Below are 26,907 nucleotides of genomic sequence, written 5' to 3'. Positions count from 1 at the left end.
ACCCTCGATATTCGACCCTTAGTAAATGTGCCCCAAAGTGTAGTAACCCGTGTACATAACAGTCAAGGGAAAGACATACTGTACAAATACCACAATGTTTGCTCAGAACCACAGTTCGCCAGATGGAAATTTCACATCTCTCTGTTGACTTGTATGGGATTGTAATCTCTGAAGAAATGTTTATCCCAAAGACTAATTTGCTTCCCATTAGCAGCTAAATTTGAAATACCGTTACTTCAATCAAATACCGCAACACATCTATTTGTGAATGTTTCAGACCTTGCCTATTTTAACTCCATAAAGCATATGTAAACTTTTTAAAAAATGAATGTAAAGTTTTCAGAAATCTTGAATGACCTTTCCCATCTCTTTCCTGAGAAGAGCTACCAGTGTCGGGCTGGTCCACCAGGATACCTGGAAAAGTCCCGGTGGGCCAAGATGTTAGTGGGCCCTTATGCTGCTAGACATGTGGCTTATTTAATGGCCATTCCCTATTTCTATGAGAACAAAGTGGCTAACTAGATGGAATAATTGATTATAGTATGTAAAGAAAAGAGACTCGGAGAATAGAGGTTGAGTGAGGAGAGGAAGAATAATAGTACTGAGAGTGGACCCCTGGTCTAAGATTAATTGGTGGGCCCCTGATGTCCCAGTCCGACACAGAAAAGAAGATGTAGAGCTACTGGGGCATCTTTGGAGACACAGATCTTTACTGCTAAAGGGCTGTGGTTGCCTTGGGCTGGTACAGAAGCCCAACACATACATTTCAATATTTCTAGCTACTTCTTTAGTTAAGCTTTAGTTATCCTTTAAAAAATGTTTACATAGTCTGTGAAATAATAGATAAAACAATAATATGACTTTGATGAACTTACTAATCAAAATAATATAACAACATGGTATAATGGCAAAAAATGACATCTTTCTTTCTTGGGATTTGTTTTACAAAAGCTACCACAATGATGCAATACCTCATTAAAATGTCGGTTTCCCTTTATCTTGTAAAGCTTTCTAATTCACATTCTCTGTGATTGCACTCCATTTGCTAACCTAAATGCTCACAAGAGCAGCTATAGTATTAGCAGTCATATTGTGGAAACTTGTGAGAATATGTACAGATGAGGAAAATGGGGATGATTTGCAGACAATCTAGCATTTATAGTGCACCATTATAAAGATGTGTGGAAAACAACATAATTATTGGTCATGTGATGGTCCCAGGTTTTGCAATGAGTCAGAATTGCTTGGTTTATTAACTTATTAACCCATGTTCTGCTTGAATAGTTTACCCGTGCTCCTCTGAAAAAGTTATTTTAATTTATGAATTGCTGGTAGTGTCATGTTTTCAAGTACTGGAGCTCACTGGCATTACTTCATAGAGTTAACAGCAAGTCCCATTAATTTTTTATAGGACATTGCTCTAGTGTACTAATATTCTATTGTATGTTGGTGAAGCAGAGATTCCTGCCCGAGTGTTGGATTTCATTTCCATCAATGATTTATGGGAAAGGATCTGAGTACCAAACTAATGTATCCTGAAAATGAGACTGCAATCATCATTTCAGTACATTTTAATGGAAAACCAGAGCTTAAACTACACATATCCCCCTTATGACAAAGCTTGTAGATTCAATGACATATGCAAAAGCTTGTAAATATATTCTGAACCTTTTTATGGTGGTGTAGGATATATCTGTGTTGAGAAATATACTTTTTTTCACTGTGTATAATACAACCTGTGATTGATAGGCTACCTTCTTGGCGAGGCATGTTCATCTTACCAGTCCCTCCACCTTGTGCTTTCCATCAACTTTTGTCTCACGAGGAAACTTCGGGCGACTTCAGAAAACGTAGCGCTCCGAGTGCCATCCCGCCGGCGATTTACATTCTAGCCAGCGGGAAGGCAGTTCAGGGATATTAGTCGCCCCGAAGAAGAGGAGATTTGTCGCCGGGAGACTAATCTCCCAGAATCTGACCCTGTGTCTCTGCCCTTATAGGAACTGTTATCCAGAAAGCTAGGGAGCTGGAGTTTTTGAGATAAGGGATCTTTGCATAATTTGGATACTCAATACTTTAAGGGGGTTATTTATCAAAATCCAAATTTTACTGATGTTTTAAATAAAAAAAAGTCACGCAAAACTAGAATACACGATTTGCCGTTATTTGTCAATCAAAAAAATTTAAACAAACCAGAACAGGAAAAACCACGTCTTTTCTGGAATTGTTGTGCAAAAAACCCAAATTTTTTTGCGTTTGACATCTGAAAACCACAGAAAATTAGATTTTTTGCAGAAAAACCAGTGCCAGACCTTAAAACACAGTGAGGGTTAAAAATCTTCAAGTGGTTAAGAGGACATCTGCCATTGACTTTTACATGAATTCGGCAGGTTTTAGATAGCATACTTTCAGATTCGGACTTGGAACATCTTCGGGGTATAATAAACCACAAAAAAATGGCATCTTTTTTAACTACAACTGTTTTCAGCATCAAGATGGACGCTGCAAAAAAAAGCGCCTTTATAAATAACCTCCTAAGCCTATTTCAAAATCATTTAAACATTAAGGGGCCCATTTACTTAGTTCGAGTAAAGGAATAGAGGAAAAAAAGTTAGAATTTCGAATGGTCGAATATGGCTACTTCGACCATCGAATGGGCTACTTCGAAGTAAAAATCGTTCGACTATTCGACAATTCGATAGTCAAAGTACTGTCTCTTTAAAAGAATTCTTCGACCCCCTAGTTCGCCACCTAAACCTACCGAGGCCAATGTTAGCCTATGAGAAAGGTCCCCATAGGCTTCCTAACAATTTCCAGATCGAAGGAATATCCTTCGATCGATGGATTAAAATCCTTCGAATCGTTCGTTTCGAAGGATTTAATTATTCGATCGAACGATTATTCCTTCGATCGCAGGAATAGTGCAAAATCCTTCGACTTTGATGTCGAAGGATTTTACTTCAACGGTCGAATATCGAGGGTTAATTAACCCTCGATATTCGACCCTAGGTAAATGTGCCCCTAAATGAACCCATTATAATTATTTTGCCACCAATATGTATTCATGCAGCTTAGTAAGGATAACATACAAGCGACCGTTTTATTTTTAGAGAGAAAAACAAAAATTCAAGTTATTTGATGAAAATGGAGTCTATGGGAGATGGCTTTACTGTAATTTGTAGTTTTCTGGATAACGGTTTACCCCCTATCCACATACAGGAACCGAATTATAATAAATACAAGCACTCATACACGCATACAACTTAATTCAAATTGTTTTAGTTTCATATGGCTTCTATAAAAAAAAAGCAATGCAGAAACGTTGAAGAACATCAGCCATAATGCAATTGTAGAGGTGTTCAGATTCCAGCTAACTATATATCATCCACTATATATCAAGTCAGGAATAGACAACCATTGGCACTCAAGATGCTGAATGACAAATCTCAGCATTCCCCTACCAGCAAATATTGTCCAAAGACATGCAGTAAATTGTGTAAAGAAAGCTTTTTCCCCTTCATCTAGAAATGAGTTAGGAATAATGTGAAGATTTGAATATGAGAACAGTAGGATATGTGTCTTTTTCTAAGCATGTAAGAAGAGAAATATAAGTGCAGGCAAAAATGGGTGCAAACCACCATGCTTTATTCCACACTCATGCCCTGCACATTTAAAAGTAGATGCATGTTATGCATGCATGAATACATTTAGCAGTGGTGTATACATGGGAGGTGGACTAGGGGAGGCATACCCCATCAACACCTATCCAACCCCTAACTTGGGCAACATTCAACTCGCCAATAGGTGCAAAACACAGCCAGACCCCATAGTGCTTTTTGAATGAGTGCTAAAATTTCACTGGTGCAAGACTGACGTGAATGTACAAATATGTCAGCTCTTATTATTATTACAAGCATTTTAAAAGCACCAACCTATTTTAGAGTACTGTATGGTTGAAAGGATTGTACATATAAATACTGACAGATACACAAGGTAAAAAAAGCCCTGCCATTCATTTATAAGGTAACAATTTATATGTTTTTGCTTGTTTTTATATTGGAAGTCATTTAGTGGAATCAGAAATCATTGCTTAGGAGAATAAAAACCACATCATGTAGTAAAACATCTTTGTTTCTAAATGTTATTATCCTATATAATTTGAATAGAAAAGCATGCTCCCAACAAATCGCAAGTAATTCAGTAATAGAGCTCCTTTAAGCTACAAGACATTTCCATTAATCCGATGAAGTAAAATTATCAGCACTTACGTCATTCAATCCTGCTAATAAACTGATCTTTTATCAATATCCCTGAGTCATTCTCTAGTCTAGAGCACTGCATCCATATGTCTTTCAGTGACGTGCTCTATGGGCGCTCCTTCATTTCACTCTTTCGTCTTCTTACTTGCAAAAACAGAAAAGGGATTGCCAGTTAAACAGCGATCAGTTTTAATGCAGTGTATATTTTAATATATTTTTACCTTTTTTTATCATTACAATTGTTCTCTGACCATATTAAAATGGACAAATGCATCTATCCAATTTAAATGAAAAATTAAACCTTTATGGTGCAAGTAGCATGATTGTGTACACATGAAAAGATTTTAATGTAAAACTTTATATACTGTCCTTCAACAGACTGGGGCTGCCAGATGCATTAGAGTTAGTTGCTGCCTATTGGTGCAATGGATGACAGCACATTTTTGCCAATTGATATTGCAACAAAATTTCTGTCAATCTTTATTTAAATATCTGTCCTTGCCTTAAATAGGTTAACATACTTCTGATACTTTTTTTGCTGTAACATAATGCATCTTTACATTAAGCTCTAAAAACATGTTCCTTCAGGTCATAGGTAAGCGCAAAACATAAAGGTTTCAGCCAAGCTGTAGGGATGTTATCTGGTGGTCTCAGGGAAAGTCTGGGCTTGGCAGATGCCAGGAGAACACTAGCTGCCCAGCGACAAATTAACTCTTCTTCGGGGAGCCTAATCTCCTCGAACTGCCTTCCCTTGCTTTCCTGCCGGCTAAAATGTAGATTGAGAGCAGGATGGCACTCGGATCGCTTCATTTTCTGAAGTCGCCCAAACTGCCTCCCCTGCTGGCTAGAATTTATATCGATGGCGGGGTGGCACTTGGAGCACTTAGTTTTCCGAAGTCACACGAAGTTGCCTCATGAAACTTCGAGTGACTTCGGAAAACAAAGTGCTCCGAGTGCCGTTCCGCCAGCGATTTACATTCTAGCCGGCGGGAAGGCAGTTCGGGGAGATTAGTCGCCCCGAAAAAGAGGAGATTTGTCGCCGGGCAACTAATCTCCCCGAATCTGACCGTGTGTCTCTGCCCTAAAATAATCCACAGAAAAAGGTTTACTACAGGTATGGGACCTGTTATCCAGAATGCTTGGGACCTGTGGCTTCCAGATAATGGATCTTTCCCTAATTTGGATCTTCATACCATAAGTACCATACCATACTAGAAAGGCATGTAAGCATTCAGTGACGCAACTATAGAAGAAGCAGAACAGGGAACAGGGTGGCCTGGAACATTTTTCTCCTTTAAATTGATGCGCGTGCGCCTTCTCAAGCATGTGGCAGGGGGAGGGTGCAACCAGAAGAGCAGCGTGAGGTAATGTGCACCAGGCCCCTTTAAATTAGTCTAGTTTTAACTAGTTTTACCTCCAATAAGGATTAATAATATATTAGTTTGGGTATTGTAAAATGTACTGTTTTATTATTACAGAGAAAAGATTTTTTTAATTTGAATTATTTGGATAAAATGTAGTCTGAGAGACAGCCTGTCTGTAATTTGGAGCTATCTGTATAATGGATTTCTGGATCACAGATCTGTATACATATGTATAAGAAGCAGGAGTGTGTAGTGACATTAAAATTGCTGTGCTTTATTCAACAACATAGTAGTTATGTACCGTATATTGGCCAGAACATCACACAAGGTTGACTTAGTGAACAAGTATAGTGTCAACATCCATTTCCAATGACCTTGTGATATTAAGCTGGTTTAATGACATCACCTTAATGCTAAGGCTTAAAGGAGGCTTATTAGCACTGAGCAGGTGCAAGCACGCAGTTGTACCGTCACTGTAAACTCTACATGCCTTCACGGGAAAGGGCCAGAACTTTGGAAGTCCATATTACAGAGTGCATTCATATATCAACACATGTGATGACTATGAAATCCATTCCTGAAGAGCCTCTTCCTTCAAGTCACTTTGGAGCTACAGACCCACGCGCAGGTCTATTATGTTTTTGTCTTTAATCGACATATGTCTAGCCCACTAACATTGTGAATATTCTATTGGAGAAATTTAAGAAATGAAGCAATGTTTGCAGTCATTTTTGCAACCCATAGCAGCCAATTAGCATAACGTTACCTGTTTGGAAACAAATAACTGATTGCTATTTACTGCCAGACTTCATAAGTGCTGGCAGTGTTACATAGTTACATAGTTAAATTGGGTTGAAAAAAGACAAAGTCCATCAAGTTCAACCCCTCCAAATGAAAACCCAGCATGCATACACACACCCCTCCCTACTTTTAATTAAAATTCTATATACCCATACCTATACTAACTATAGAGTTTAGTATCACAATAGCCTTTGATATTATGCATGTCCAAAAAATCATCCAAGCCAACTATGTAACTATGTAACTATGTAACTATGTTCTGCTAACTCCTTTACTGTATGTGCTGTTTGTCAGAAAGAGCACACAACATTTTACTTTAATGATTTAATGAGTGATGTATGTAACATAGCAAGTTAGGTTGAAAAACACGTCCATCAAGTTCAACCTTTTAACCTTTTTAACCTGCCTAACTGCTAGTTGATCCAAAGTTATTGTATCTACTAGCAAAACGAGCAAAACGTAGGCAATTGGTTCCAGTTATCAATAAACTGCAATTACTAATTTTATAATTGTATTACTGTATATGCTGTATATACTACTGTTTTAATTGTAACATTACATATAACTAGGGTTGCCACCTGGCTGGTATTTTACATGAATGGCCGGTAAAAATGATGGTTGATCACAATGTTATTAATAGGGAAAAATGTTAAATATATAGGAAGGCCGGTATTTTTTTCCAGAAAAGGTGGCAACCCTACATATAACACAGTAGGAAGGGTTTACATATACAGAAACTGAATCTCTGCCACAGTGAATAGCCAAGAAACTCTGTACAAATTATTTTCAAAGCAACATTACAACAACAGGTGACACAATTTTTTGTAACTGCAATCAGAGCAGAGTCAGCATTTGCTGACCCACAGGGATACCCGGTGGGCTTAGGTGTAAGTGGGTCCTCATGCTTCTAAACATTTAGCCTATTTCATGGCCATTCCCTATTTCTATGAGAACAAAGAGGCTAAATAGATGGAATAATAGTTTATAGCCTGTAAAGAAGAGACTAGGAGAATAGAGGTTGAGAGAGGAGAGGAAGAATAATAGTACTGAGAGTGGACCCCTGGTCTAAGGTTTTTCGGTGGGACCCTGGTGTTCCAGTGCGACACTGTGCTCACTGCTGGTGCAATACAGAGGTAAAGATGATCACCATTTGGGAACAATAAGAATGCAGCTCAAGAATATATGTTCCGCATGCACGTGAGTTGGCAGGAAGAGAGATTTTGATAAAAGTAAAGAATCTTTTTGTGTCTGGTTATATCAGTATAATACCTAATTATATTCCCTAACAAGGCATGAAGAAAAACAAGACGCATACAGTTCTGCTGGTTTCTTGATCTTTTATACAAGAACCACTGTCATATCATATACCTTTAAAACTTATCCAACTAATTGTATTGCTTGATTTGGTTCTGGCACAGCTCAAGAGGAGTCATGTATTTATGCAGAGTGTAGCAAAGCTGAGACAGATGGTTTCTGGCAAAGTCTTTAATTCAGCGGTAATATCATTAATGGTTCACTGGGTGATAAGAGGGGATTGGCACAGAGTTATCTGTGGGATACAAACGGCATCATGTTTCCTTGCTTAGTGTGTGTGTTCACGCTTCCCTCTGGGCCTAACACGTGGCTTCCCTTCCCTGACACTCACTTCTTGGAACTACCTCACACAGGGCAGCGGCTGGAAATGTTCCTGCTATTTCTGGACCCTGTTCAACTGTTGTGTCGTTTTTGACATCAATAAAGGACACACACCCTGTAACATACAACAGGATGATTGGCCAGTTTGACTTTCCAACTGCCGTAACAGCGGTTAGAAATATCTGTGCGACGTCGGCATTTCCCTGCCTTTGACAAAGCCCATGAGACTTGGGTGAAACGCGCGTCAGGCGCTTTATTAATTTTAAAATTGGTTAGGCAGGGCGTCGGAACGGACTAAGCTTAAGGGGCTGACACCGCTAACTGGGAGGGCAAGGTGCTGAGGGTGAAGGGGTCATAATTGATCCGGATGGCAGCAGGCCATTAACAATAGCTACTCTTTGCAATTGCCACCATCGTGTAACCAAGGGCAGATCCTTGCCGATTGGGAGGGCTGCGCTGTGGGTGAAGGGGTTGGTTGGCAAGGTGCCATTCAAAGGGGCAGCTTTAATGCTCTATTAAGGGCAGATACTCGCTAATTGGGAGGTTTATGCTGTGGTTGAAGCGGTTGGTTTGCTATTGGCTATTCAACGGGGAGGGCTAATTTACCAAACCGGCCTCGCTAACAATAAGCAGCACTTCTACCCACACTATAATTTTGCACTAACCAAGAGAGCTTTGTGCTAACCAAGAGAGCGATATTTAGTACCCCACCTACTCGGCCCCACTGACCCCTTGGGGTATGTGATTTTAGGTGGGTGAATCATGTTATATAGTATTGGATGTTATCCATGACTCCGACTACCCCTATATTTGTTTATACCTGTGATTGCACAATGAAAAAACAGGTTTTTGGGGTGATCTCCCTAATTTAATACTGCCATTTATCTGTACCACCAGCCCAACCGTGTTTTAATTATCACTGGACTATTTCATTTATTTTATTAGTAATAAAAGTTATGTTTTAAAGTGTGTGTATATATACAAATTTTTGTGGACACGTTTTGATGGGAGGGTGCAAATACATGGGTCAGTTCTTTCTCTTTCCCGTTTTCTTGTGATTTATTACTTGACCTTGCACACCATATTCTGTTTTTCACATTTGATGGGAGGTGCTCCCCAACATCTTTCTTAAATATACTGTAAATACACCAATAATCTTTCCATTGCTAAACCTGGGAATCCCTGAATAGGCCATGGGTTTACCAACAATATGTGTATTATTCCCACTAAAACGGCATAGGGAATGAGGATTTTTATCATCATAATTTAGCTTGCTCAAGGTATTCTTGATATCCGTTACCCCATGCCTCTTCCTATTTAATGCTATTCCCCTATTTCATTGCAATGTTAGATTAAGGCAAAGAAAACCACAGATACAAAAGGATATCTACCAAGTGTTGCTTTTCCTAACATTTAACAGCCGTGCCTGAAATGTAATAAAATGATAAAAGCCTCTTATGTTTTGGTTTTCCATTTGTGCATAAATGTGGCCATTTTCTTTTGGATGAATTGTCTTCCTTCCAGAAATTCCATTAAGCATGGTGACTTATTGGCTGCACTGTGCTTTGAAATGATCTGATTCTACAGTAATTACATCATTGCACCAATGTGTTGAATTGAGTGCACAGGGTGTCCATATGCTCTATGCAGGCAGTGTCAACTTCCCTGGCAGCTGATATTTTTGTCTCATGACTGTGATTTAATTACAGTATAGTATTGGAAGCATAATTATTGTAGGCTGTGTTTTTTATGTTCTTGGGTAGAACATTCTGGGATGTGTATCTCAATCAATGTAGCAAGGCTGGAATGATGAAAATAATTTATTCAATTATAGAATAAAATACTATATGGCATTATAGTGTACTTAACTGAATGTAGTTCAGCATGTAGCATGTAGTTGCTTTTTAATTATGCGGAAGTGCAACAATTCTTGGCAAAGGGGCGTTACCCTGAAACGTTGCACTTCCGCATAATTAAAAAGTGTTATGTTTTGGTAGCCGAGGATTAGTAGAGTATAACAGTGCTTTATTAACAGGTTCATGCAGCCATTACACAACAGTCACTTCCAACTCTATCACAGTTAGAAAGTACTATGTATACACAGTATAACTCATGTGCACAGTGACACCTGCAGGCCATTTGTATAAACACCACAAAAAGCAAGGGCATTTCTTGCAATTACAGCTTGTGTGCCGTTATCTCTTTCTAAGTAGCTGTTCGGGAGGTTGTCGTATCCTCTAATACTGAGCACCAGGCTATTTTGATTAAGGGTGTGCGATTGCTCTATTCCCCTCCATGGCTGATGGGCCATGATTGGATCATGTAGAATCCTTTCAGAGACCCACTGGACCAGGACTGCATCAAAGCATAATGCAGTTCCCATTTTTTCAACACTCCTGGGGCAGATATGGGTCTAACAGCCCCTCCCAAGGGAGTCAGCAGCTTCTAGTGGCCCATGTATGATCATGTAGGAAAAGATAAAAGTGTAGCCATTAATATGATGCATAAATCCTTGCTTAGTTGAAAATTAAGTACATGTACAGTAGGTATCAAAAAACAAAATGAGCAATACAGATAGATTTCAAGCAATTCAGTATCTTCCCCGGTAGCCATGAAATTGACCCACTAATCAGAGAAGATACATGTGTCAGTTTTACAGAATGTTATCGACTTCTTCTAGTTGAACGCCACTCTGCCCTGTGAGACAGCTCAGAACCATTCCAAAAGCAGGTTTTGGTCTAGAAAGACAGTAGTAAACATTTATATTGGCAGTTTCCAATTAAAACATTCACATTATAGAATTAGGACTCACAGGAGTTTTGTCCACCGTTGCTGTCCAGTGGAAATCAGCAGTGCACAAAACATGCCTCTTCACCTATTAGTGCTCCTAAAAGTAGTACATGCAATGGTGACATGTGGACCTCAATGCCAAGTTCCATCTATTCCCACTGTGTGTGTGCATCCCTGGTAAACATTTGCTAGTAGTGGAAGCAATGGCAGGTGGAGAGAGGCATGGATTATTTGATTTTCCTGGTATCATGCACTTTTTTCCATACATATATTGACCTCACCATTGCTGTTTTCCTCAAACAATGCTGGACAAACCAGATTTACCAATTATAGGGATCCCAGAGGACACCAACAGTAAGTTACCCATTGTCACTATTCATCAAGGATTGTAAAAATCAGAGAAAGCCATTTGAACAATTTGTTAATCATACCCCCCTCTGTTGCACTCTTAATGGATGACCTCTCTTAACCTAGTTTGTCCTAAGCAAGAGAAGGTTGTAGAAAAATCTTTACACTGGCCTTGCAAATAACCTACGAAGGCTAAAACCATCCATTACCTTAATTAACCTGCTTTACCCTTCCAAGTTCCTCTTTATATTTTTAAATGACTGATGCCCCAAACTGCACTTTATAGTACCAGCTGGTATTGCCCAAGAAATAAAGTAAGGACAGAGTTTTTTTTATCTTATAGAGACTAGCAGATATTGCTGATATTACCATTTATGGGGATGCACAACTACTATATGGGTTCCTGGTCGCTAAAGGTAATAGCACCATGAGCTCTCAAGAATCATCATTTATTTGAATTCCTATTTGGTTGTCATTCATTGTATATACATTACACAACTGCTGTACTCTGAGGTCAACCTGAAGTCCCATGGATGTCCCTCTGGACAAACGCCCAGTCTAGCCAGTGAGGGGATGAAAGCAAGAGATTAGGTATGTTTGGGATTTTCCAGGACATACATTTTTATTTGTTTCGAAATTACAACCATTTTTTAAATGCAGCAATGAAAGGGGATATAGTGCCAGACTTTCACTTGGTATGTATGTGGTATGTAAGTGCCACAATAATATATGATTACAGGACCATGCTAGGATCCCTTAACCTAAAACTGATCTCTGTTGTTGTATTGTATTTGTTTTAATGAAAGCATTGCCAGGAAATTGCAATTTCTCATAACTAACAGACACAAAAAGGGGTTATTATAAGGCAAAAATATTGTACTGGAATTAACTTTATCTTTTACCTATGGAATATTGCCTGAAAGTCACATTTACTCTGCCTGTGGAAGAAAACATCAGTGACTTATATCTTCGGAGATTTACAGTGTTTAGTGATGGGTATGTTGTATTGTGATAGACATACGCATTCCCATGCTCAATTGTCAGTTGCCATGTGATGGGATCATATTCAATCCAGCTGCTCCTGAGCTGTGTGGGTGTGTTTATGTACGGAACGCATTTTAGGGCATCCTCCTGCGAAATACCTGTCCTCCATGCGATGTCCTACGGCTTAGGAATGCCGCATCGGGTGCTTTTACCATCACTCATCCTCTACATCTGCAGTCATACCTCCGTCCTCTACCCTCCCTTCTCAGCCGTCAGCCATAAGAACTGCGCCCTGAGCCCTCCGTCTTCCGCCCTCTTCCCTCCCTGCTCAGCCCTCTACCCTCAGCCTTCCGCTTTACCTCTTCATCCCTCTGCACTTCGCCAGTATTATTATAGAGATGTTTTAAACACATTTCCGCTTTCTTGGACTGAAAATGCTCGCTCACCACTTCAGCAGCTTAGAGAGAAGACTGATGGATGAGTTCTGAGAGGCGATGGAAATTTACAGCTACTGAAAAAGCTCATGATGTATAGGGGCCTCATGAGGCCCGAATACTAGTGATGTGCGGGTCAGGATTTTCCTGACCTGTACCCGACCCTAACCCGCCCTGCTCCAACCCGCGCCTGCCCGCACCCGCGCTTCCGGGGTGCTTTTTTAGACCAGTGCCGCCACCCCCCGTCGATGACGTCACAAAAGGGGCGGGCGAGCAGACGTGAGACCATAAAACCGCAACCCGGAAGTCGGAAGCCGGCATTGGAAGGTGGAGGGCGGGGAGAGCAGGAGAAGAGCTCAACCCGCCACTGTGTGAGCAGTGTGAGGTCGACCCGAACCCGCCCGACCCATGGGTCCTGTGGGTATCGGGTCGGCCCGCACATCACTACCGAATACATATACAATTTCAATAAATATCATACCTCCCAACATTTTGGAAGTAAAAAGAGGGACGTAGCACAGCGGGTTTTTTTGTGGCCACACCCCCTAATTACCATGTTAAGTTTACAAAATTTGGCAGGTTATGAAAGTTTGAAAATATTTCTCCTTATCTAAACTTTTTTTTGTGTCTCAAAATTGTTACAAAGTATCTTATTTGCACCTGTTAGCTGTTCTATGCTCTCTGCTAAAAGCCAATTAAGTTAGAAACTTTGTTTCTTTTTCTGGCTGTTCAGTGCAGAGAAAGTAGGGACTTTCCAGTACAAATGAGGGACTGCAGGTTGAGCTGTCAAAAGAGGGACTGTCCCTCCGAAAAAGGGACAGTTGGGAGGTATGAAATATTGGTAAAACAATTCAACCTCTAGACTTTTTGGTGGCTAGCAGATTTTTGCCCCAAAATTGTCTGAAATTGAGGAAAGTCACTGGAAAATGCGAGAATACAGAGCCCAAAATCTGGTAACTCCCAACTTCTACACAAGTTAGTTCAGTCCCATTGCATTTTGGATATTGTAGTCTTACATTAAACTTGCCAGTCATCAGGAAGTTAAACTACATTACCCAGCATGCATCTGGAGACGCAGGTTTGGCACATTAGGGCAAGAAAAACTTTGGCTGGTTTCCAAAGTAAAACCCAGCCAAAGGCCACAAAAGTAGCCCAAATCCGTACCTTGGCTAGTTTGTACTTTCAAAACCCGCCTGGGCTTTAGTAGCCCAATTTGCCTGGAAATCAGCCAACCTGCCAACCCTGACCTGCTCCCTAACACACGTGACAACAGGTTGCTATGCAGAGTGTGTGGGCGTGGCTTTCTAGAGACATTGAACGGGTTACCTGGGGGGAGGGTTGGTGTGATTTTTATTCTAAATATGAGGACAATGAGAGCTGGGGAAGCGCAGACAGTCTTCAGTGTATGAGCTGGATGCCAGTGATTGAAAAGGTTCTTTCTGTTCCACGTGGTTTAAAGGTTTTCCCGCCTTTGGGAGTAGCGCATCACAGCGATATAATCTGTCGGATAATTGTATGAAGTGTAAGCTCTGTAGGGGAGTAACACCCACCTTGATACAGCAGCAAGGGTTAAATGAGACGTCTCAGCCGGGAAGTGAGGGCGGGGCCAACGCAAGTTCAAGTCCTCATCCCAAAAAAAGCCAGAGAGCCGCCTCTCTCCCACTCCCCGTTATTGCAGCAGCGGCGGCACAGCTTCCCGGGCGGAGGGATACGACGGGAGTCCGCTGTTTAGAGCGTCCCTCCGGAAGGGGAAATAGCGGGAAAGCCACACGACCACCTGCCCCTGCAGAGGGAGCCACACAACAGCCCCGGGCAGCGGTTGTCATGGTAACCAAGGGCTGCTGCAGGCCGGAGACACGACCCCGGGGCGGAGGCACCAGTCACTGACCCCACTAGAGAAGGAGGAAAAAAGGGGCATCCAAAGACAGAAAAAGGGGTCGGGCATTACAGAAGGACAAAACTAAGGATGGAGGACGGCATTTGCAGCTATAGCAGCAGCCTCTATGACACCTCCTCCCTCTTCCAGTTCTGCAACGGTAAATGCCTATTATTCATTCCTCTTCTTTACGACAATACCATCTCCCTTCACAACTCCGACAATCAGCTCTTGGGCCAAGCTGAGAGGAGTAGTTGTACAGCAGCTCGATGCCCCCCACTCCCTTAGCGCCCACCTTACTTCATTCTTTCACTTTGCTTTGTGTACAACCTGCATGAATGATGCCAACACTTACCCTGCACTGAAGGAAACCCAGACGTGAGCATTGTAATCCATTATAGGCATTATAATTAGTGTATCATGCATGTAATATGATTGATCTAGTGCTTGGATGGCTGGTACTTATTAGCCTTTCCTGATCCTTCCTATGAAACCTCTCTCCTACCCTCCCACCTCCCAACTCCCAATACTCTCAGCTGAGTGAGTCAGGTCAGCAGGAGCCAGTGCTACTCATCAGTCTAATGGTTCTAATTATAAAGCCAAGCAACTTGTCATAGCAGCATAAGGGCAGAGACACACGTTCAGATTTGGGAAGATTTAATCGCCCGGCGATAAATCACCTCTTCTTGGGGCGACTGATCTCCCCGAACTGTCTCCCACCGGCTAAAATCTAAATCGCCGACAGGATGGCACTCAAAGCGATTTGTTTTCCCAATTCGCCCGAAGTTTCCTTGTGAGGCGACTTCAGAAACTGTAGTGCATCGATTGCCATCATGCCGACGTTGCCGGCGGGAGGCAGTTCAGGGAGATCAGTCGCCCTGAAGAAGAGGAGATTTGTCGATGGGCGACTAATCTCCCCGAATCTGAGCATCTGTCTCTGCCCTGAGTTAATCAACGCTCGCTGCTTGTAATCTGCCATTGAACCAAAACTGTAGACCGCACAAGACAACCTGAAATGTGTGTGTTGGCCACCTAGGTGCTAAGGAAATGCCTGGCAGAATCCCTTCTGCTACTGTTGCTGCTTCAAACAGTTCAGCATTTAGCGATGCTTGGGTCCTGTGGCTCAGTGCTGCACAACTTTCTACATGTGTAGTTTGACCTGTTATATGTCATTCCACATGTTCAAGGGATCTGGATATATTAAAATAATGATGCCTTACAAATAAGTCTATGGTGAGCCACATGTGGCCCTCTAATTGGACAGCTGTGAGTGATTGGGAGCTTTTATAGTTCTGTGTGGGAAGTCAAAGCCTGAGCAGTTTATGCTGTAAAATATCTGTATTTAGAGAAATAATTGTCAATGAGGCATTGATGCTGTACCAATAAAAATAATGAATCCACTAGTTACAGATTGCTGTTGAACAGAGCAGTGTTTAAATCTAATACCCCCAATCTATTCATTGCTAACAGTTTTTTATATACAGTAGAACCCCCATTTCATGTTTTTCAGGGGACCAGGAAAAATGATGTAAAATGAAATGTGTTAAATGTAGGGATGCACCGAATCCAGGATTCGGTTCGGGATTCGGCCTTTTTCAGCAGGATTCGGATTCGGCAGAATCCTTCTGCCGAACCGAATTTGAATCCTAATTTGCATATGCAGAGTAGGGGCAGGGAGGGAAATCACGTGACTTTTTGTCACAAAACAAGGAAGTAAAAAATGTTCCCCTTCCCACCCCTAATTTGCATATGTAAATTAGGATTTGGATTCGGTTCGGTATTCGGCCAAATCTTTTGCGAAGGGTTCGGCCGAATCCAAAATAGTCCCTAGTTAAATGAGAAGGAAAGTCTTTCTGCACTTGGGGGTGCCAAATGTTGGGCAACCCCAAGTAGGGTTGCCATCCTTCTGCCGAACCGAATTTGAATCCTAATTTGCATATGCAGAGTAGGGGCAGGGAGGGAAATCGCGTGACTTTTTGTCACAAAACAAGGAAGTAAAAAATGTTCCCCTTCCCACCCCTAATTTGCATATGTAAATTAGGATTTGGATTCGGTTCGGTATTCGGCCAAATCTTTTGCGAAGGGTTCGGCCGAATCCAAAATAGTCCCTAGTTAAATGAGAAGGAAAGTCTTTCTGCACTTGGGGGTGCCAAATGTTGGGCAACCCCAAGTAGGGTTGCCACCTTTTCTGGAAAAAAAATACCGGCCGACCAATCTCCCCAAACGCCTTTCCTCACTCTGCGCCGGCTAAAATGAAAAAACGCTGGCCTGACCCTTAACAGTAATTAGACATCATCCTTTTGACACTGTAATTAAAAGATTCTAAATTAAGAAAAACCTTGTTCTTAAAGGGCATGTAAAGGCAAAAATATAAAATCCCATTTTTACTTTCTTTAATGAAAAAGAAATCTATCTCCAATATACTTTAATTAAAAGATGTCTACAGTTTTTATCATAAACCTGACTGTATGCAGTGCAATTCCCCCTTCTTTTACTGCTGTGGATAGGAATTGTCAGATGGTCCCCAACTGCTGTGCAGGTAAACAATCATACTTTAAAATGGCAGGGGGAGTCCCCCCACCTTACTTCCCAGAACTCGAGCAGCATTGTTGGATTCCCTGTAGAGATTTGTATCCAGAGACGCAGTGTAGTCTCTATATTATGATTATTAATCAGTCTTGCTGTATTGGCTTCTATGGCAGATATTATTTGACTTGTGCTGTTTGATAATTTATGACGATCCCTAAGCTTAACCTCCCAACTGAAGCCCAGACCACACTGAGCATGTGCGAGTCTTGATATTGCAGTTACAAGATGACAGCCCCCTGCGCCAACTTTGAAAGCATAAATCATTTGTCTTATTAGGCTGCTGGTGCAGCAAGTTCATGTTTATATTTAGTATACATAATACAGCATTTCTAACATTATTCTATTTTAGACTTTAGTTGCCCTTTAAGGGTCTGGCCACACGGGCAGATTCAGGGAGATTAGTCGCCAGGCGACAAATCTCCCCGATCTGCCTTCTGCTGGCTAAAATGAAAATCGCCCAAAGTTTCCTCGTGAGGCGACTTCGGAAAACAAATCGCTGCGAGTGCCATACTGCTGGCGATTTTTCATTATAGCTGGCGAGAAGGTAGGAGAAGGCAGTTAGGGGAGATTGTTGCCCCGTAGAAGAGGCAATTTGTCGCCGGGGCGACTAATCTCCCTGAATCTGCCCATGTGCCCTTACCCTAAAGGACAAGGAAAGTGCTATTTACTGGGAGGGGGTTCCAAACAAAGTGGTATGCCGCAGTGAATAGCCGTGTATAAAATCTTGTGCCACCCAGCATCACATAGTGTTTCCCAAACACCCCCTGCAGCAGTCTGGAGCTGTTTGCATGTGCAGTATCGTCAAATTGCCTGTCATTATTAAATGTGCTGACTGGTCAGGGTACTATACAGAAAGAGGTTGTTGAAATTTATTAAAGAGGTTGTTCACCTTCCAAACAGTTTTTTCAGTTCAGTTGTTTTCATATTGTTCACCACGAGGTATGACTTTGGAAAACAAAGCTCTCCGAGTGCTTTACTGCCGGCTAGAATGTAAATCGCCCTTATTAGTGGGAAAACAATCCTATTCGGTTTATTTTATGTTTAAATTATTTTTAGCATACTTAAGGTATGGAGATCCAGATTATGGGAAGACTCCTTATCCGAAAAACCCCAGGTCCTGAACATTCTGGGTAACAGATCCCATAACCGTATTTGTTACTAATTGTCTATAGCGGTGGTGTCAAACTTCTTAGATGTCTGCTAAACTGTCTATTTCTCGTGCAGCATAATGATGCCAGTGGGACCCTTTAGCAAACCGGGGCCATAAATAAGGAACAGTAACAGCAACTGGGGCCAAAACCTTGTAAGGGTTCACATCATGCCATTTTACCATCAAAGGAAGAAAAAGATTTTTAAAGAACTCTTTCAACAACTCTCTTAGCTTGAATGTATTTTTTTTGTAGTCTTATCAAAATTTCATATGCCCACTTAAAGTTTTCTGATCAGAGTGTAATCAGTTTTTTAATGGGTGATCACCCTTAACCTTTGTTCATACTAGCATGTTTGCAGGTGATGCATTTTTTTGTATGTTGTTCACATGGGAATTATACACATGCGCTACAAACATTAACCAAGTGCAATTATTCATCCTATAATTTGTACTGAAACACAATACATCATTAATTTGTCTCTAGGGCACATATATTAGCAGGTTCGTTCAATACAACAGGGGATTGTGTTGCAGTGGAGGATGGGAAAGTACAGAGGTGCCGATACCTTGCAGGTGTTGAATTTCTTGAATAGGAGCTGACCCATGCAGTTTTAACTGTCAACTCCGAAAGGTTTGCACTTCAGTTAGATGTTTTCTTGGTTACCTAATGATGCTTGCTTTTTGCTTGAGTAAGATTGTTGTGATCTTAATAAAAAGACTTAATTCTCACTTAAAATGCCTCCTAGCTAATACACGATTATTCTAGGAGATTGTTAAACTATATTACTTTCAGGCAACATTTTTTAAAAATTATATATGTTTGTAGTTACATTTGAATTTAACAATGTAACAAACAAGGTCTGTACAATGGCAGACTCTTAAAATTAAGATAACCCCCTGTTGATTGTTACATAATGTGTACCTGGGCATTTATACTTTACACCAGGGGTCCCTGACCTTTTTAACCCGTGAGCTACATTCAAATGAAAAAATAAGTAGGAGAGCAACATAAGTATGCCAAAAGTCTCAGGGTGTGCTAAATATGGGCTGTGATTAGACTGTGAGTCTACATAGGGGCTACCAATAGTTAGAGTCCTGCGCGGGTCCATATTTTTTGGAACCCGTACCCGGACCCGCAAGTAGCTTATCTGCAACCCGGACCCGCGATCCACTGACCATCAAGAATCAGGAAGTGCTGTCGTAAACCGGAAGTGACATCATCGGAAGTAGGCGTGATCAGAAACAAGGAGTAAAAATCCCTATTGAGAAGACCCGCAGCTCGACCCGCAGAACCGCTGACTCGCGTCTATACCTGCAGCTGGAACTTGAACCCTCAGGGTACCGCAGGTTTTTGCGGGTAACCCACGGGTACCCGCTGCAGGACTCTATCACAGCCTACAGGGAGTTCTGTTTGGCAGTGCACTTGGTTTTTATGCAACTAAAGCTTGCATTTAAGACAGGAATTCAAAAAAGAACCACCTGTTTGAGGCCGATGGGAGCAACATTTAAGGGGTCAGAGAGAAACATGTTGCTTACAAGCCACTGGTTGGGGATCACTGCTTTACACATATTGGTGTCTCTGCCTGCTTGAAATTTTTAATGCTGCCAGACTGCTCCAGAGCTCCAGTGACCACTATAGTTGACATTATTTCATTAAAATCTGGCCCCCGGAATATGTAGTAATTTTTATCATAAATTGCAATTGATAGACCATATTTATGAAAAAAAAATCCCACATCAGAATCCTGTTAACATGCTGCAACAAATTACAAAAAGCTGTGAGATTTAAATTTTTTTTTAGTTGGAGTGGCTCGTCTTTGTTAGTTTAAAAAAAAAAAAGTTATGTTAACTTTAATAGGATGACCCATTCCTAGAAATGTTTCAATTGGTCTTCAATATTATCTTTTATAGTGTTTAAATGTTTTGCTTTCCTCTTCTGCCTCTTTCCAGCTTTCAAATGAAAAGCCAAAAAACTATATTGCTCTGTGAGGCTTCAATTTCATGAGCACAATGTCCATTCAGTTCCAAAATGTTGCTTTCTGGTTTTCGGTAACCATTACTAACTATCTCACTGTGCATTATGATGCCAGCTCACCACCTTTCAAATCTGTTATTTGTAATGCAGTTCCTTCTTGAAAATGTTGTCCTACTGCATCTTCGATTGCAAGCATGGTCTGTAGGATACGTCATCTTTTTCTCCTTAAAAATAATCATTTCCATTCCAGCTCTTTGAGAGCCAAAAGAACACTCTGTATGTGGCCCTTATGTGAGCCATAGCCAAAAAGAATGCTCAGCAGAACTTGCATTAGATCATACTTCCATGCTGTCCTACATCCAGTATTTGGATCTTCTTGGATACTTTCAAATCATTCAGAAATTAACCTCCCAAATGTGACTCAGTACATATTTATCCTGATGCACGATTTGTTCCTAATACTTTGTTCAGTGAGCCAGTGAATGACTAATATGCTCCACTCTCTTTGCATGTGGAAAATTCAGATTTAGACAAGCTACACAGGATACAGGCTGTATATAACTATGTAACTGTAACTAAGCATTCGCTTCACTTGTAAATGCAAAATTTTGTAGGGGAGTAAATTGAAATTCCAATCTGTCATGTAGCAGAAATGTAGCCGAGTCTGAATAAAACAGTGTTAAATGGGGTAACATTAAAGGAACAGTAACATAAAAAATGAAAGTGTTTTAAAGTAATAAAAATATAATGCAGCCTTGCTCTGCACTGGTAAAAGTTCTGTGTTTGCTTCAGAAACACTACTAATGTTTGTATAAATAAACTTCTGTGTAGCAATGGGGGCAGCCATTCAAACGAGAAAAGTCTAAGGTTATACAACAGATAGCAGATAAGCTCTGTAGAACACTATGGTGTTATCTACTATTTATCCTGTGCCTTTTATAGCCTTTTTTCAATTTCTGCCATTGCTATACGGCAGCTTGTTTATATGAACTATAGTAGTGTTTCTTAAGCAAACAGATATGTTTTTCCACTGCAGGGCAATAGTACATTATATTTTCATTACTTTAAAACACTTTCATTTTTTGGTGTTACTGTACATTTAAGGATCCACCTAATCAATAATTTTCACATTTGGCTGAATACCAAAGCCTCACAAAACATGCCAAGCTGAATCTGAACCCTGGCTTGCATATGCACATTTGTAACTTCTGTGCTAATAGAGGAAAAGGCATGTTTACTATTCTGACAAGCCAGACAGGCTGAATTTTGTCACCAATTAGTCCCAATATTGTTCTGTGAGCCTTGATCAGTATGATTAAAGTTGCATACTAATGCTTCTTGTAGCATTGGCATTTTGTGGCCTTTTTTCTTCTGGCAGAGATAAAGCCAATCCACATCCAGTTCAGTAAACACTGCCAGGAATGGCATCCACCTATACATGCACATACAGTTTGGGATGAAAATGCACTCCCATTTTTGGGTCAAAAGCCAAGAGCACTGACAGTTGGAGAAAAGAAGGATTATGGTTTCTCTGCCAGGAGACAAAATGTTATTATGGCATTAGCCTAAATTTTCTTGGTCCCCTAGAAATTAAATTTAATATGGTCCCCAAAACTCTGGAAAAGGTTCCCCAAACCCTCCCGAAACTGAAAGGGCCACAATTGTCCTTTGTGGGTTTCTACAAATTGTAATACGGAGTACTGAGTGGGAAGATCATTTGAACTGTCCTAGAAAATTAGCTTGCAGTGTATTATCAATGACCGCACTTTAGTTATGTAAACTATAAATATATACAGTATATATAATTCCCACAAATGACATATTTAAGCTCTCCAGAACTCACAGCTTATCTCTTGTTTATTATGATTTCCTGAGAAGAAAAGAAAAATCAAGGTTCTGATGTATTCTGTCATAAAAATGAAATGTTCACTTAAAAAACAGGTTTCTTCATATAGTGTTAATATACATGTTTATTGACAAATTGCTTTATAAAATATGTATTCCGTGTATATTTATATATATATACCACCAAAAATGGATCTATGACCCAGGTGCTACCAAGCAAAATTGCATACAAAAATACACCTGGAAAAGGCTAAGTGCACACTGGGAACCTTTTTTAAGAATTCACAAATTTTATTTATCCCATATTTTAAAAAAAAAAGGGTCAACATTTCGGTCCTTTCCTAAGACTTTTATCAAGACCACCCATGGTCTTTATACGTGTGCATATTACCACAGACACTCCTATGCAGCAAGAGCAGCTTGGATTGAAATATGAATGTGTGTTTTACTTGAACTAGTTAATTATTTGTCACGTGTGGCCCCCTGTTTTCAGAAAAATAACAGGTGTATTTACAGAAAAGACCTGGTCTGATCAGTGTAATGCTAAATCCAACACGATAAAGGCCCTTGTGTGCACAATGGCACCTTTACATTCTCAGCATGTCCTTTTCACAGCAAGCAGAATTGAAACGGCACATTTAACTCAAATACAGTAGTTTAAATGAGTTGTTCAGTGTTAGAATTAAACTGGGTAAATAGGCGGTGTAAAATTAAAAAAAACATTTCAAATATAGCATAAAACGTAATCTATGAAGGCTGGTGTGACCATACCTCCCAACTGTCCCTTTTTCGGAGGGACAGTCCCTCTTTTGACAGCTCAACCCGCAGTCCCTCATTTGTACTGGAAAGTCCCTCTTTTCTCTGCACTGAACAGCCAGAAAAAGAAACAAAGTTTCTCACTTAATTGGCTTTTAGCAGAGAGCCTAGAACAGCTAACAGGTGCAAATAAGATACTTTGTAACAATTTTGAGACACAAAAACACAGTTTAGATAAGGAGAAATATTTGCAAACTTTCATAACCTGCCAAATTTTGTAAAACAAACATGGTAATTAGGGGGTGTGGCAACAGAAAGGGGTGCGGTCAAAAACATTGCTGCGCTACATGCGCAAAATGTTGGGAGGTATGGTGTGACTGCTTCCGCTCGTCTTCAGAAAAGGCGATGATCCATTGTGCAGCACTTGATTTCTCCTCCCTGGCTATCTCCTATAAGGAAGGCAGGGAGGAGAAATCAAGCGCCTGATCGCTTTCTGAAGAGGAGTGCAAGCAGAGTTTCGGGAAGGTAGTTAGACTTTGCGAATTTAACATTTATTTTGTCTTGGTGGGGTTTTTTCTATGTATACTAACTAATTGTGTAGCCTAGGGGCCTCACATAGTATTAATCCGCCACTGGGGGGACTGCATAGAAATATAAGTAATAAAAAGTAACAAAATTGGAAAGAGGAAGAAGACAGAGGCAAATATTTCAAGAACTGTTACTATTCTACTACAGTCAGATGGTGGTGATGCTACACTTTTAAGCAGTCGCCAGGATTTCTTGTACAGAGACAGCTTGTTGGTGTTCCTTGTCTGCCAAGCCTGATCCTTGCCTGCTGGTTTGTGAGACAGCACAGACTTTAGGAATGCACTATTTTGGCAAAGACTGAGATGAGAGACTGCAAGGAGGGGAGCGAGTTTCTTGTTTTACATTGATTCATTTGCTACATCAAGTCTGGAACACTGCTTCACTAATTAGCGCTTCCTGTTTGGAAATAATTACCACTACATTAGTTTGGTGCTAAGCCAAGATGCATTCAGGATGCTTTATCCCCGCTTGTTCTGTACTATAAGGTGCACAGTTATTAAGGGTCAAATTTAAAATTAGAATTTTCAAATTTTTTTTATGGTCAAAACTCTCAAATTCAAATTGTAAATTATCCAAACTCGGTTTGAGTTTAATTCGAATTTCGAGATTTATCATACTCTCGCCTTTTAAGAACTTGAATTTGTCTATTCACCGCCTAAAACCTGCCAAGTTCATGTATAAGTCAATGGGAGAGGTCCAGGGACCAATTTGGACATCTTAGTAGCCTTCCTGACATTCGAGTTTTTTTCGGAGAAAAAACTTGAATCGAGATTAGTCGAATTGGATTTGAGTTCTCGAGTCGGTAAAATTTGCGGAGTTTTAGATATTGGATTTTGTTTCATATAAATAACCCCCCAGTTCAATTTTGAGTATATTCAAATTTAAAGAGTTTAAACTCACATGAATTCGAAAAATCAACCTGTAATAAATGTGCCTATAAATGTACTGTAAATGTGTTTATATTAAAGTAATGAATAGCTGAGACGAAGTAACTCACTGCAGTTGGTGACAGCTCAGAAGCCACTTAGAACCCCATTTCTAGGCACCTGTAGGTTTTCTCAGGAGATTAATCTCTGTTGTGCTAATATACAGGTGATAAATAGTGTTGCATACAGTACTGCATACGAATCCAATTACTGAAGTGTACTGTTTGACAAGTTGGAATTTGGTTAACCCAACAAATGTCTATTTGCTTTAGTTCCACAGGGCACAATGTGCGCTCTACACAATTAGGATCTTATTCAGTTAGTAGCTCAGCAGGAAGAAATACAAACTCTAACAATGAGAACAACTTCCTTATTACATCGAGACTTATAGTTTCCTGTTACATAATTATATAGTTCATTTGGGTTGAAAAAAGACTGTCCATTAAGCTTAACCCCTCCAAATGACCCCAGTCCATATACATACCTAAACAGACCTATCTATACACTATATATGTTTGTGTGTGTGTATATACAAGTCAAAGAAAAGTAATATAGCCAAAAATCCAGGTGCAAAGAACTTGGGGGCAAATATACTAACCTCCGAAAATTCGCCAGCGACGGCTTCGCTCACATCGCTACACTTCGGCAGGCATAGATTCGCCAGGACAGCGCTAATTCACTAAAATCCGAAGTTGCGTCCAGGGCGCTGAATGCTGGCAAAGTTGCACTAGCGTTACTGCACCATGCGAAGTGAAGTTACGCTAGCGTTGCCTAATTTGCATACGGCGGGAAGTTTAAGTTCAATGGACGTATATGTTGCAGCAAATAGTTTTCTTTTATTAAAACAAAGTATATTGCCCTACACATGAGCCCAGTATATAGTTTATGTGCCATATGTTAGGAAATGTAGGGGTGGACCCGGTTACCTCAAAAAAAAATTTACACTCTTTTTCAGCCTATCACCCAGAAAAAGGAAAAGACGCTAGCGTTTTTTGAAAAATGTTCAACTTTTTTTGGAATAACTCGTATCTACTCTATTGCACTTTGCCTGGTCTGAGGTGGTGAAGGCAAGTCTGGCGCAAGAGGTAACGTTCAGTAAAATCTGCATCTTAGTGAATTTGTGTAGTTACGTCCATTCGCCAGAGCACAAATTTGCCAGGCGTTGGGGAGAGAAGTACCACTAGAGTCTATCTCCTTCGCTAGCAAAGTTACGCCAGCGACCGTTGGTAAATTGGCGAAGTACCGAACTGACGTCATTTCGCCCGCGTTAGTCACTTCTCCCTTTAGTAAATTTGCTCCTAAGCCTGTAGCAGCAGACTGACATACAAAAATAGACCTAAAAAGTCATAGTCTCCGTATATTTACACATAGGGTATTATTTACTAAAACGCAACCAAACTCGAAAACCTGAATTTACCAATAAAGCTTGAATTGGTGAAATGAAAGCAATAGCAAACAGCACAAACTATCGAGAATCCTGGAAAATACATGTTCCAATTGTTGAAGGGACCATCTGCCATTGAAGTCTACATGATGTCCACAGGTTTTAGATGGAATATTTAGATGGATTCAATTTTTTAGCACCTAGCATAACAAAGAGTTTGTGAGTTGTGTTGTAGTTTCAAACCCCCTCTAAAACCACTAAAATCCTACCTTTAATAAATAAGCCTCCAGTGTGGAATTTCAGCATCTGGTTGCTTGGGTCTTGTTTACATTAGTAGTCAGACAACGGTTTAAATCAGAGACTTGAATGTGAGTTGAGAGGGTCTGAATAGGAAGGCAAGGAAGGAATAAAAATGCAAATGATTAAAAAAAAACTTAAATAAATATAGGCCAATTGCAAAGTTGCAAGGAAGCACTTTCTATAACATTGAAAGTTATCTTAAAGGTAAACCACCCCTTCTACTGTCTTAAGGTTTTCAGAAACAACCAAAAACACACTGCATTTGATGATAGCTTGAGCATTTTTGGGCCAAAATTTGCTTTGTGCAGTGACAAGACAGATTGGCTTCCTGTTGCTATTCAGATAAAGGAGGCCAAATAAGCAGTTTCTTCACCAGCATGGAACCTGCTGTGTGTGACATTAGCCTACTTGGCTCTCAGGCTGGAATTCCCATTCACCTTGTGCCTTCTACGGAGGCCAGTTGCCTCTTGACAACCTCTGGGCTAAGTGAATGACATTGACTCTACTGCTCCCCCTACTTCTACTTCTATCTCACTATTATCAACCCTTATTATTGTCTTTTGTAATAAATGGGTTTTGTTTATTTTGCTTTAATATCTATTCAGATGACAGTGCCTCTGCTTCAAGCAATATGGAGGTGACTGATCGCATTGCTTCCCTGGAGCAACGAGTACAGATACAAGAAGATGAGATCCAGCTGCTAAAGTCGGCAATTGCTGATGTGGTTAGAAGACTAAATATCTCTGAAGAACAACATGTGCTGCAGAATAGGAAGGGACCCACCAAAGGTATGTGGCAGTGCCTTTCACTTTTAATTCTAATTACAAACCCATCCTTGTATCCCTACTTCCTATAGTACAATCTTGTAAAACAAGACATTTAATAACAAAAATGTAATGTAAAAAA

General features: G+C 40.4%; 1 protein-coding gene and 1 long non-coding RNA gene across 6 annotated transcripts in view; one reads left to right on the top strand and one right to left on the bottom strand.

Annotated features, from left to right (window-relative positions):
* The window catches only part of LOC108699782, a 37,512-nt gene extending 23,214 nt beyond the window's left edge, over window positions 1–14,298 (bottom strand). The window contains exons 1-2 of the long non-coding RNA XR_001932871.2: window positions 14,163–14,298; window positions 4,266–4,400 (exon numbers count right to left, since the gene is read on the bottom strand). This is a non-coding gene — a long non-coding RNA (uncharacterized LOC108699782). The remainder of the gene's footprint in view (window positions 1–4,265; window positions 4,401–14,162) is intronic.
* The window catches only part of LOC108699781 (echinoderm microtubule-associated protein-like 1), a 61,552-nt gene continuing 40,728 nt past the window's right edge, over window positions 6,084–26,907 (top strand). For 4 of the 5 annotated variants that reach the window (XM_041574377.1, XM_041574380.1, XM_041574376.1 and 1 more), the window contains exons 1-2: window positions 6,084–6,248; window positions 26,607–26,789. In XM_041574377.1, the coding sequence (XP_041430311.1) occupies window positions 6,107–6,248; window positions 26,607–26,789 (325 nt within the window). In that variant the 5' untranslated portion in view covers window positions 6,084–6,106. Of the gene's footprint in view, window positions 6,249–13,950; window positions 14,649–26,606; window positions 26,790–26,907 lie in introns of those variants that run through there. The other variant, XM_041574374.1, reaches the window with a different exon arrangement.

The sequence above is a fragment of the Xenopus laevis genome, chromosome 8S (assembly GCF_017654675.1).
Source record: "Xenopus laevis strain J_2021 chromosome 8S, Xenopus_laevis_v10.1, whole genome shotgun sequence".
In the NCBI taxonomy this organism is placed as follows: domain Eukaryota; kingdom Metazoa; phylum Chordata; class Amphibia; order Anura; family Pipidae; genus Xenopus; species Xenopus laevis.
The sequence above is the reverse complement of the archived record's forward strand: the minus strand, read 5'-3'. Positions and strand labels throughout refer to the sequence as shown.